At 42.5% G+C, this 13,631-nt stretch overlaps 1 protein-coding gene across 7 annotated transcripts in view; it reads left to right on the top strand.

The window, feature by feature from the left end:
- meis2a (Meis homeobox 2a) overlaps positions 1 to 13,631 on the top strand; it is a 116,298-nt gene that overhangs the window by 47,857 nt on the left and 54,810 nt on the right. For 4 of the 7 annotated variants that reach the window (XM_077559934.1, XM_077559935.1, XM_077559929.1 and 1 more), the window contains exon 8: positions 648 to 793. In XM_077559934.1, coding sequence (XP_077416060.1) covers positions 648 to 793 — 146 coding nt within the window. Of the gene's footprint in view, positions 1 to 629; positions 794 to 13,631 lie in introns of all 7 variants that reach the window. The other 3 variants (XM_077559928.1, XM_077559930.1, XM_077559931.1) reach the window with 2 other exon arrangements.

The following is a 13,631-nucleotide window of genomic DNA, read 5'->3' on the forward strand; positions in this document are numbered from 1 at the left end:
TAATAATAATAATAACAATAATAATAAACCCCCACCCCAAAAAAGGTGGCAAATGTAACTCGCTATATTTTTCATTTATGATAATATGCATCGGGAAAACATCGTTCATTGGGGGGGTGGGGGGTGGGGGGGGCTTCATGGCGATTAAAGACTTGGTCGCGCCGCCCCTGCGTACACGTCCGTCGTTCCCAATGTTATGTCAAGTCTGCAAATGTAATTGAATTAATGACTTGGATCGTATAAGTCAAAGCTCCTCGGTTAGTTTAGTCCCCGCCCCCATTATACTGTAGATCTGTTTTCCAACCATAATACTCCCGTTCTTAAACCCCCCCACAGCCTCTTGTACATGCTCTGGGATATGTAACAACAGTGCTAGGCCTCAATGTAAACCCTTCACTCAGCACGGGCCTTTGTCTAAGGCCATCTAAATCCGTCAGCTCCCCCCCCCCACCCCCCTCCCTCCCACAATCCTCCTCCCACCTTCATATCTTCAATTCATAACAGCGGAAACTTCACTGTGTTGCCTTTTCACATTACTCTTAGCTATCAGCTGTGGTATTTGTCAGTTTATCCGTCCTTCACGAGACGCGCTCTGGTTATGCCCGTGCGGCATTTTATGTCTCATGCAGGCTTTATTTTCCGCCCAGGAGATGGTTTAGACAACAGCGTGGCATCGCCGGGCACAGGGGACGACGACGACCCGGACAAGGACAAGAAGCGGCAGAAAAAGCGCGGCATCTTCCCCAAGGTGGCCACCAACATCATGAGGGCGTGGCTCTTTCAGCATCTCACGGTCAGTTTGGATTTTTTTTTTTTTATTGTTGTTGTGATGATTTGGAGTGCAGCTGTCACACATTTGTCACCGTGAGAGAGAGAGAGAGGGGGGGGGGGGCTCACCTGTCAGCCACCTGTCACGGAGGGGCACGGTGACCGGGGTCAATCTAATCACTTTGGACTGTTTACCCTGCTCAGCACACTGTGGACGGACCAACGCAGGACAGTTAATCCAATGTTGGGATGCGCAATGTTTGTTGGGCAACATTGGGCAGGTGGCAGTGGGGAATCGTGACTTCCTGGGGAACCTTAAGGACGTCGCTGTCTTTCGTTACTGAACGCAGGTCGGCTTGCAGGGAGGGGGGGATGCTAATCTGAATATGAGCTATTTAAAAAAAATAATCAATTAAAAAAAATCCAGCATTTTTCCTACATTGTTCCAAGGTCAAACTGTAACCATCATAAAATCATGAACTTTTTTTTGACAATGTTTGTAATGTAACTTTAGTCATTTATACTGTCATATCTTACTGTTATAAGTGTAGAACGGCATTCATTTTTAGTAGAAAGTAAAGAAAAAAAATCATAATTTTAATATATTAGAGTGTAAAAATAAGATACCAACATTAAAATAAAATGGAATAGTAGGCCCACGTGTTCATCGCAAAAATTAAGTAAAAGGTGTATTTAATATTGTTTAATCTATTATTTTTTTGTTTTTTGTGGCTTTTATTTTATGCCTGCATGTTCGAAATAAAACATCAATATCATTCTAAGCTACTGTAACAATGTTCACAATTTGAATGCTTAGATATAGGAAATAAAAAAAAATATTCAAACTTATATAATTAAATAATTGCGTACAAATTGGACCTAAATATATGTGTAAAAAATCAACATTTTAAAAGATTAATTGCAAATATTTTGCACTTAAAAGTTAAATACAACTCAGCTGTACTTTAGCAAAAAATACTGTAAATGGTTAAGGGAAAGTTTAAGCTACTGTGACATTGGACACAGTTTCAATAATTTGTTAGTTTACGGCTAAAAGCAGCCCACTCACCACTAGTAAAACTTTTGCAAACATTTTTTTAATTTTTTTTTTGCTTGTCCTACAAGTGTAAAAGTCAGCCACTCTAAAAAGTGAAACCACTCCACCATAAGCAGCATGTTACATTTGTTAAAATAGTAGAAGAAAAAAAACATCTAAACAAGCATTTTTAATACTTTTCTTTGCTCCATGACTTGTTGAAATGATCCACCACCGTGTGTCATTTCATTTCAAAGCGCAGAGGGGATCGACTCCATAAAAAAAAACCCAACCTCCCCCTCTCGTACCCTCGCTGATGTCAGTACATTATCAGAACATCAGGCCTTATTGATTTTGCCACACGGCTCACATTTCAACAACAGTAAGCGACACTCAGGCTGGATGCAGCGAAAAGCTAGTCAACTTTTATCCTGATCTTCAGCCAAAGGGTGACCCCTCCCCCCTCTCCCCCCAAATCCCCTCTACCAAAACGTAATGAGTGACCAGCAAATATGGCCTAATTGAAAGGGCTGTAAATCCATTACATATTGGTCAGAGGATAATCAGGAGTGCTTTAATCACTTTTATCTATTCAGGAGCAGTGAAGCTGCAACTGCAAAGCCCCCCGAAGCCGCGCAGGCGGGCCCGCTTATTGCTTATTATTCTCATCATTATCAAAATGACTTCAGCAGCTGTTTGCAGCTCACTCGCTCCCCGACTGCACGGGAAATGTGACCGTCAAGTTGAGGAAAACAAAACGGAACAAAAATGCTTGAGGAAATGTCATGCGTGTGTAAGAATGCTTGGACTGTCGCATTGTCTTCATTTTAACTTGAGTTTGAGGATTCGACTTTTTAACATTGAGACAAGTGTAAAAAAAAAAAAAAAGTGGGCCAAAATGAAAACAAAAGGCATTTTTTAAATGCTTAACATCAATAACAAAGGTGTGAGGGATCGCTTTGTTTCCTTTTTTTTTACGGTCCTAATTTTCATTATAAGTTGGAGGAAAGGTGAGCCACGGTAGAAACGTAACATGCAAAACTAAGTAACCATTAAATATTAATTTTTTAACATTTCAATTGTCATACAAATATAAAATGAAGTTAGGCCTATCACTTCAAAAGGGAAAAAAATCCAAATTCAAATGTTACGTTTTAAGTGCAATTTGAATGGTGTCCCTGTAATGTGAAAATAGAAGTCTTGTCAATTTGACACACAAAAGACAAGAGTTCTTCAAAAAAAATCTTTCTTTTGCCTTCACATCCCTTCAGCCATGAAAATATAACGGCCTAAAGTCCCTATTAACTGAAATATATCCCACCGAACCGGTTGGGGGCTTTCCATGCCGTGACAAGAGGTGCTAGCCACTAGCTAGCAAGCTAACAGCTCGCTAGCCACTAGCTAGCTAGCAAGCTAACAGCTCATGGCATAGTTAAAACAGTAACTGAACTAAATTGCGCCAGATACTGTGCCACGGATGCAAACAAATAGTGGATGAGGGGGAAATAATGCCTGACGCCGAAGTATGTCGGTGGCTAGCCGTGTTAGCTACGTCCCAAAAAAAAAAAAAGAATCAAGAAAAATAGTTTTACACTATACCTCAGTGTTCTCTTGTTCTCAGTCTTCACACATTAGAAACAAACACGCTACAGTGTCTTCAAGTAAAAATATTAAGGATTTAAAAATCCGATTTATTTGTGTGACTAAGACCTCATGCAAATAAGCGCTGGTCCGAATCAGAATGGCGCACACAGAGCTTTTGGAGTCTTTCAAATGGTTTCAAGGAAAGAAGGGAGTCACTCAATGGACAGTTCTTAGGGCGCTGCTTCATTCAGAGTGTTTTCAAGCACCCCCCCACACCCCCTCGTTTTTTTTTTGCCAGCTTGTAGATGTTCTCTCCGATCTTTATTTGTTTCCTTTGTGTAAAGCGCGGGCTCGTCTTGTACAAATAATAATCCCTCCCTTTTAACCTGCCTTTATTTCGTCACTGAGGAAGAGGACTAATTGAATTATCCCCCTTCTCTCCTCTCACCATCCAATTCTCCCACCCATAAACTCTCCCACACACACACACACACACACACACACACACCCGCCCGTCCGTCCGTCCGGCCTTTCTTTTAATTTGTTAAGCAAATGTATTTGCCGTTGCTGGATGCATTTGGTGTTGAATTCTGGGGGGACTTTGGCCCCCTGAATGGCCCATAGTGGCATTCTGTCACGGGCGCATTCATCAAGCGAGGGGTGAGGAGTGAAAAGGAGCCGCTTGGTCTTCCGTGAGCCACGGGGGTCTCTCTACATATGTTCTCAACATCCAGCCATTGTCGCGTTTGTCTCAAAAGCTCCAAAAGGACAGGGTAGATGTAACCCCCCCCCTCTTCTACTCTACCCCTAACATACCACCTAGCACCCCCCGCCCCCTTCCCCCTTCCACCAACAACTATTAGCTTTTGGATTCAGTATGACAAAATTGCACTCAGTGCCCTCTACCCTTCCAAGTAATCATAAGATATTTTTTTTATCATTAAGTCCCGCTACTTTTCTGCCGACTACACCTAAATTAAAGATGGGGTGCTCTTGATTCAGCTAATTAGCGGCCTAAAGAAGCTCCAACATATTGTCCACTACAGCATGTTGAGATACAGCCTTTCAGTATCTTTATGTGGTATGAGAATGCTTTAAAAAAAAGAAAATAACTGTAACTACATTTTATTTAGTTTATACAACAAAGTGTAACTAGAGCTGCGAGGAGCCTGGGCCAGTTTGAGGTACTTGCACGTTGGAATTAGATTTTTTTTTTAAATGCCACAATAAACCTTTACATATGTTTTTTTTTTTTTTTTTTCATTAACTTGACTAACCCTGGCCAAAACATATGGTGAAGGTGGGCACTTTTTACGCTTTGACTGTAAGTCTGCTTACTTCATGGAACTTCCACGTATTAAAACGTACTCAAAACGTATTAAACATCTATTAAACGTCCTCATAAGTTTCGTCATAGTGAAGGTAATTTAATTGCGAGACACACAACGGCGCATTGATTGGTTGCCAACACGTATTTGAAAGCCATAATGGATTATGCCAATTTAGATTTAGTTGTTGCCGCTTCTGTATGTCACATTTCCCAGTACTGTGATGTCACACTTTTTTTTTCCGGGAGAGTTCAATATTGTTCATTCGGTAATTTTACCGATTTGACATGTCATCATCTCTGCTCTCCTTTTTTTTTTTTTTTTTGTATGTGGGTGCGAGTGTGTGTGTATTCATTAGCTCACCTAAAACCTATTAAAAAAATCCCATACCGTTCACCTAAACCGAACACTTCCAGTCAGAGTCGCGAGGCCGTCAGGAGACCCGAGGAAGGACCAAAGAAAATGATGTCACACTTTTGACTTCACGCTGCTGCAGCCATTTTGCCTGGACGACACATGGTGGAAACTCAAGCCAGGTCGGGATTTACTGTTCCAAGCTGAACTAAACCGTGCCGCTTGGTGGTCGCGTATAACATTACCTCGCTACTGTCAGTCCTCCATCTGAAAGGCAAACTGTTGCGTCATAACCCGAAGTCCATATGTTCATATGAGCACGTAAGGTGGCAACCTTAAACGCCCCCCGTATATGGAGTTGGCAAAGGGTCGCAGCATCACTCGACCCCCCCCCCCCTCCCCGCGCTCTTTAATACCCCAATTGCCTCCCTCCCGTCCGTCCCCATGAGGTTCTGGATGTCTTCCAGCCACATTAGAGGAAGGGAAATCCCAGACTGTTGGTATAAGCTTTTCAATTCTACAGGGAGATTATGTTATCAGGAAGGTAAACTTAGGCGTGGGGGGGGGGGGGGGGGGGGGGATGTACTACTGCGCCCCGATTGTAAGGATGACAACCAGGCAGTGATATAGCAGGACAGATTTTTCCCCCATTTTTTAAACACATCCCCTGTGGATTGCCTCCGCTGTAATCTTTTTGGCCTAAAATGTACTTTTGAGGATATGAATGAAATTTTTTTTTTTAAATGAATGTTGATTGAAATTTTTTTTTTTATATGAAAGTTGATTGAATTTTTTTTTAAATGTGTACTAATGAGACCACATTGTTAGTCTTGCAGATTCGAGAGAAAAAAAAAGATGTGCAAAGAGACTCCACCATCCAGACTTTTAAACCGCACACAACTCAAGTTGACACTAAAAGTGGAAAACGGAGTTCAGAACATTCTGAAAAAGATGCTCCCAACCACACTTTTAATCTCTGTCAATTAATCGATGAATCTGAAAAAAAAACCTAACCATTTTTAAAATTTCTATCCCTTTGTTTCAAAACAGGACATTATAAAGATTCAGCTACAAAATTGATCCATTATTTTCATGAGAATATCGGGAATGTTGATTGTTAACATTTCCCAAGTAAAAGCAGACATTTGCAAATGTCTTACTATGATTCAACTAAAACACGATCAGTATGTTTCCATGGACGGCTGCAGAAATCAGAGGATATTTCCCGTTGAGAAGATCTGGGCAGTTTTGAGTTCGACAAGATCTCAAAATGATTAATCCATTGTCAAAACAGTTGTCATATAATATAAAATTTAATTAATTGTTGCACCTCTAGTTAAGTACATTTGGATAGCGATTTCCCAATCCACACTTTTAACATCCCGTTTGAGAATCCCTGTGCTAGAAGCCATGGAGAAGGATGAATAAAGGCCGTAGTGTTGCTTTAAAATGCACAATTAGCCCCCTGGCTTTCCTTCGCCTTCGCCCTCTGCTACAGCCCCCGCTGGCCCTCCTTCACCCCTGTAAAGACAAGGCTTGGCCTCGCAACGAAAACAGGAAGCGGTCCGATGGACTGATACCACTTTGGCCTTGTCTTTGGACTTTGCGTAAAGCCCGCTAAACACCTATGAAAATAAATACCGCGCACGGAGCGGTCAGTCAGGAGAGTAGGTCGCCCCTCCGCGCCAACAACCGTCTCAAGTTTTGTTGCCGGGTCACCCTTTTGGCCCGGGTGTTTGGGGGAAATGCTGTTAAGCTCCTAAGCCAGGTGTATTGGTCCCTTGGGGTCCCTGAAGGGGAAGCAATACATCCCTTGGTCTTTTTTTTTTTCAAGCGCTTGGACAGAGGATTGGAGTTGTACAGTAACAGTGGAGCATTGAAAGGGGAACACAACATATTTGAACTGTTTATATGGATTTGATAGTGTTTATGGGGTTTTAGTTTGGGTTTGATGTATAATTGACTCTAGGTGATTGCGTGTCTAAAACGACAATTTTGAAATTGAGAGCTCCTTCTTCACAAGGGTCACTGGAGCCTATTCCAGCTGGCTTTGGGCAGTAGACGGGATACGCCCAGAACTGGTTGCCATCCAATCGCAGACGTTGCTCATATGACCTCTAATAATGTTTTTTTTTTAATCATATATTGTTTCTTTTTTTCTTCCTTTTTCTGGAGAGCTCAGTATTGTTCATTCGGCAATTTTACCGATTTGACATGTCATCATCATTGCTCTCGTTTTTTTTTTTTTGTATGTGGGTGAGAATGTGCATGTGCGTGCGTGTATTCATTAGCTCACCTAAAACCGATTTAAAAAATCTCTTACCGTTCACCTAAACCGAACACTTTAATCATATATTGTTAGTCTTAGGTGTCCTCCACGAGAATGACGCCCAAATTCTGAATTGCATTGTACATCTTTGGAGTTTGCACTGTATCATCAAGTGTAAAAAAAAGAAAAAAAAAAAAAAGAAAGTATACAGTAGTGTTTTTGTGTCCTCCGTCAGAGCCATGTGATTTACCCTAGCGAGGACGGGATCCCACTCCGCCAGGAGATGAGTGCATTGTGCTGCAAACATCATTAGATACACCAGTGACAATGCGTGTGCCCACTCCTCCTCCTCCCCTTCCCCATCCCCGGCCCGACGTAGAATTAGTCTCCATGACAACAGGGTGTCATCGCCAGGTCGAGCCCTCCTATGGGAGCTGCTCTCTCAACCGCCCTTTTATAGATGCACATAAAAGAGGCAACCCGGGTCATTCACCAGACATGGGTGCAGGCCAGGCCAGGCTGGGCCGGGCCGGGCCGGGCCCTGGCAACGGATGTTTGTCCCATATGATAAACAAGTGTACGAGTCGGCGCTTTGAAATGGGGAAAAGGCCCATGTTGTGTGAGTAGGCCCCGTTTGTTTGAAGCGCTTGTCGTCCTTCTAATCCATACGGATTCAACGAGCAGAAAGAGGCAAAAAGTATCACAGCAACAATATACAGGGTGTCCATAAACTCTCTTTACCATTTCAAAAATTTATTAAAAATGCAATTGATTAGATATTTTATTTCGATTTGTTCTATTGTATTCAGCGTTTATTAAAGTTTTTTTTTTTTTACCTCTTTTAATATACTTCTACTGTACTTGGGCACCATTAGTTGCACGAAGCACATCAAGACGGTACTCGATTTTTTTGCCATGCTCGCTGTAGCGTAGCCTCATCAATTGTGGCAAAGGCATCAGTAATCCTTTGCTTAAGGTCAGTAATGATAAACACTGTGTGTGTTTTTAAACACTGAATACAATAGAACAAATCTGAATAAAATATCTAATCAATTGCATTTTTAATATTTTTTTTTAAATGGTAAAGAGACTTTAGGGACACCCTGTATTATGTATCTGTATCTACAAAAAAGAATCTCAATTTGCGGTTCGACTTCAATCTCCAGCCCCGTTCCCTCATCGGAACCTCACACCCGGCAGCAAGCCGAGAGAAAACAGGCTTGACAGCAGCTGTTGGGATTTCTACAGTACAGCTAGCTAGCCGGTGGCTAAGCAGCTAACTAGGTTTTTATGATAAATCCAATCAAAAAACACATCCGCAACCCTGAAGACTGAATTATAACTGAGCTGATTGACAGATCGGCAGTCAATGAGCGGCATAAGGTCCCCGAACCTGTGTTGGTTACCCTTTTTCTTATCCCTGCTTTTAGCTGTTTGAGAAACATCTGCAAACACTTTGAACAGCTCTTCCATTTAAAAAAAAAAAAAAAAAACTATCCTCTCCATTGGCTGCTGCTGCTGTCCTCATGGTACGTCCTCTAAAAGTGGACTATTTGACTTTTTCAAGCCAAGGTTTTCAAGCCCGGACAAAAGAGAAGCAGGGAGCAGGTTTTTAGGGTCTTGATGCTGGCGCAAAAGGCAGGGGTAGGGAGGCTCCTAAAGGTCACAAAGGTGGAGGCCTGGAGGAGGCCCACACACTAATCTGTCATGTGCTTGTTTGCCTCGCAGCCCAAAAGTCACCTCTCCAGTCACCCATGGCAACCCCCGGGCAGCCGTTTTTGCTTCCACGGCCCCGAAATGTGCCACTAATAGTGGAGAGAAAGACGACGAAGAAGGAAAAGAAAGTCATCACGTTACTTTAGTGACAATACCCACAATGCTTTGTGTGAGTTTGTTTGCCAAACAGACATTAGGCACAATTGGACAAGCCAGTTTCCATTGGAGGGGGGGGGGGGGGGGGCTTTGATAAAGACGGTGTGGAGGAGGAGGTGCCTCGGCTATTGTCTGGCGGCTGCTCAACGGCCACCATCTGCTCATTCGAATCAACGCCGACATCGACCTCCATTACCTTTAAATGTCTTAACAAGAGCTCTTTATTTATACGTAGAGGAGAACGGCGAAGTTTGGAAGGGGGATCCGGTGACGTGGCATTTTCACAGGCTGTATAATTATATGACAGGCCACATCAACTCCGGCGTCACACCGAGCCCGGCCGCATAGCTTAGCGGCCGTTCTTTGCTCGCGCTTGTAATAAGCCTGAGTGTGTTTGAATCGCCGCCGTCGGACCTTTATACTTTGCCCCCTAATCCAGATCTGTCATAGTTCCACTTCAAAGCCACCTAAGCCTCACGCGCAATCCTCCGACATCGAAAGTATGAAGCTTGCGTGCGTCTTTGCAAAAGCAGCACGTTCCGCACTTTTTTTTTTTTTTTTTCATCTAGATGAGCCCCATATGTTTTGTGTATGTGGAAATGCAAGGAAAGCTGCCATAATCCCCCCCCCCCCCACACACACACAAATACCATCCCAAATCTCCCCATTTACGCCCCTTCCCCTCCCTTTCACTCGCTTTAGGTTAATTTTCACTCCTGCTGTTTGCAGCTTAATGAAGAAGCAAAAATGAGTGTTTTCGCCACAACCGATTCCCGCCGGCGGAATCCCCTCATGCCATCTAAGACAGAAACATGAGGTTATGCAGTTTGAGGAAAAGGGGTGTGGTTTAAATATGGATCTTGAGATTACTCACACAGAACTCCAATGCTGTGGGGATTTACGCTCCACTGAGAATAAAGCCACGTTTCCATCGAGTGGTCAAGTTTGGTTCACCGCGGTGCGCTTTGTAACAGGAAACACGAGTCTTTGGTTTTTCGTTTCCGCGGCGGGTTGCTGAGGCAGGCTGGCAATAGAAGCATCTGCAAGTTTAACCCGCCGTTGAAGCCGACAACAAAGACCAGGAATACAGGGGGGGTCCTCGGTTTACAACGCCCCTAAAAAGTGGTCACGTGGGGCTGAACGATTTTGAAAATAATACAATTGTTTATTTTCTTTACATATTTTATTTGAAGGTGAATAGTGCTAAAAAAAAATTGTCAAATTTGGCCCCTATAAATTCTGCTACTCAAATAACAAAGACCTTTTTTCTTTTTTTTTTTACAAATTTAACTTCAAAAGTCCAGAGTGCCACTTCTGACCCCTGCATGGAGCCATCTAGTGGTGGTGACAAGATGGCTAAAATGCAACAAATAAAACAAAAAATATATATTGTTCAATGTAGCTGTGTATTTGATTGATTACTTTTTTAAATTCTAAATAGTTTACTGACAGTTTTTGTTATTCTGATTTTTCGAAATGATACTCCTAAATCCCAAAAGGTCAAATTTTGCCCTAATCCTAAATTAGGGAATAAATTGAAAAAAAAACATTGAAAAAACATATATTTTGGTGTTCAGTGAACTTATAGCGTCATTTAATGTATAATTCATAATTTTCCAAAGAAGAAAAGGGTTCTTGTGTTCTCCAGGGTTAAATATTGTCACTGCCCTGTAAAGAACACGTTCATTTTTTTCTAGTTTCATTCAGTTTCACCTCCTAAATGTAAAAATGTAAAAAAAAAAAATAATAAAAATTGGCCATAAGGACAGCAACGATATACGTTTTCAATAGCAACTTTGGATTACATACAGTAGTGCTGAATCAGAATTCTGTCTATTGTATAGAATTGTTAGCCAGGATTTTTCTGCCTAACTAGTGTTGGAAATCAAATAGATTTGCAAATTGGCCGTCAAAACGTAATCATCAAATTTTCGGATTCGAGTCCGAATGAGTCAAAGCATTGTCGCATCTATTGTCATTGCATTGTGTAAAAAGCGCGCTACCTTTGAGCCGAACACCCAAAATTGTGTATTGGAATATTTAGCCAGCTAATAAGCATTACTTTCAACTGTTAAGCAGTCAATCAATAAATCCCAGCTAGGCAGTGCATGAAAACCTTTTGTCTTTGTTACTTCACGGCTGGCCTCTCATGTCGTCGCGACAGCTTACAACAGGTTAGCTTAGCGCTAGCTAGCTGGCGTGACACAATACATGGATTTACTGGGTAAGAGCAAGAAAAACAATCTGCTGGATTTGACAGTTGGCCAAGGTATGCCTAAGGATCCTGGAAGTTGAAGTAAACTATTTTAAACTAAAAAGGAAAACTTTTCCGTGATTTTTCATTTGTTGGACTATGAAGCGTTTTTCGGGTGAAGTACAATAAGTCACCGATTCAAGTTCATTTAGTACTAGCAGACATGCTAACCGTGAGTCCACCGTACTGCATCAGAAACCCTGATTGAGACTTCCCCATAGTCAAATATCCACCCCGAATGGAATTAACGCTACAAACCACTTTGTGGAAACAGGGGCTGCATTCCCAGCCACCGTCCATGTAGTCATAACACACATCAAAAATGTGGCCGGCCGCCTTAACTGTGTGTAAAAAGCAGAGTGAATGATGTCATCTGTAATTACAGACCACGTAAGGTAGCCTGTGATAGCGTACATGCCCCCGGTGGGGGTGGGGGAAATGGGTCTTATTTAGATGGCGATGGCTGATTTTGGGTTTTTTTTTCCTCGCTTGCGTGACCTTTCAGGGCTCAAAGCGAAAACATGTAAGCGGATTTTGGTTTCGCATCTCAGAGTTGGTTTCCTCAAATTACCCCTTAACCTTCCGTGGGTGCCGCCCTGCAGGCGAGCCTCACCACCCCCGGTTGGTGGCGGCTGCTGCTGCACGCTAGGCGACCAATGAGGATTGCGCTGCGGGCCTCAATTCCGCTTTTTGATATGCATCTCACACCCGGAGAAGAAGAAGAACATGCATAGGGAGGAAGTGTAAGCGTGGAAGCAGAGGCGAAGGAAAAGAAAAGGTTGAGGGTTGGGGAGGCGGTGTGTGTGCAAATCAAAAACAGACCTCGTGTTTCACTGTTTGGTTTGTTATGGGACTCTGACTGCACCAAATCCCAAAACTGCCATTCCCTGTGATCCCCCCCCCCCCCCCTCCTCACACCTCCTCTCTGATACACGCTTTTGTTTTGCCCCGGCGCTCCGTCCAGAGGCGAGCGTTGAGGATTCCTGCACAGTGGGGTCCTTATAACTGGGAGCCACGTCTCTTGTTATCACCTCTCCCCCCACCCACTTCCTTACCTTTTCACCCCCCCCCCCCTCCTCCTAAATATATCCTCTCTTGCTTCCCTGTCTGAGCGCACCGACCCGCTTTTATGATCCCGGTTGCTCATCAAAGACCGAGGCTGAGCAGGTCAAGTTGTTGCTCCTTTACCCGCCAACTCGGTGGACCGTGTCTGCGGAGCAAGCATTTTACCCAGAATGCCCTGCTGCTTTGGCCTTTATGCTGCATTCGAGGAAGGTGGGAAGTCGGATTTTTCCCGTCTTCGAACCAGGAAGTGTGTACGGGAACGCCCCCTTGAAGTCGAGGGAAAAACATGATCCCAACTTCATCGATCGAATTCAATGTGGCGTCACTCTACAATGGCGACCACGATGGAAATACTCAAGTGTAAAGCTAGATAGCTTTCCTCATTCAGAAATATTTGACATAATTTTACTTATCTACAATACAAGACAGTATGCCGCTATATCGGCTATCTATATGGAATGCTTATGAAATAAGATAAATACAACAAAAAATTTTTTTTACCGATTTGACATGTCTCTTTTTATTATTATTATTATTATTTTTTTTTAATTATTATTATTATTTTTTTAAATTATTATTATTTTTAATTATATTTTTTATTATTTGTCGATGTCACTTTAAAGTCAGAATCCTGCCAACTTTTTTTTTCTTCTCTTCAATGGAACTAATCATCTTCCGTATACTACTAGGAATTATGAACTTGGCCTTAGGGTAAGATAAATACAACAAAAAACTATTTATCACTAACTGCCATTTTGGTTGTTTACTTTCACCTAAAACGTTTTCAGGTCGGAACTAGGAAAATCCAACTGGGATAATTCCGACTTCCGACCTTCCTGGAATGCAGCATTAGTTGGGAGACACTTTTTTTTAAAAACCTGAATAAGACCTCTTGTTTATCCCTATTCCAACCCAATCCTATAAACACGTTTAAACGGAGCTCTGGTTTGTGTTCTGCTCATCCTCAATTCGCAAGAAAAGTTGGTCTTTTGAGAACAGGAACTACTTGCATGCACGGCAGCCATCTTACATCTGAGGCACTCATTCAGCGAGCCTAACTTGAATACATTGATTTTTTCTGTGGCGTTTTGGAACAGAATT

The sequence above is a fragment of the Vanacampus margaritifer genome, chromosome 1, assembly GCF_051991255.1.
Source record: "Vanacampus margaritifer isolate UIUO_Vmar chromosome 1, RoL_Vmar_1.0, whole genome shotgun sequence".
In the NCBI taxonomy this organism is placed as follows: Eukaryota; Metazoa; Chordata; class Actinopteri; order Syngnathiformes; family Syngnathidae; genus Vanacampus; species Vanacampus margaritifer.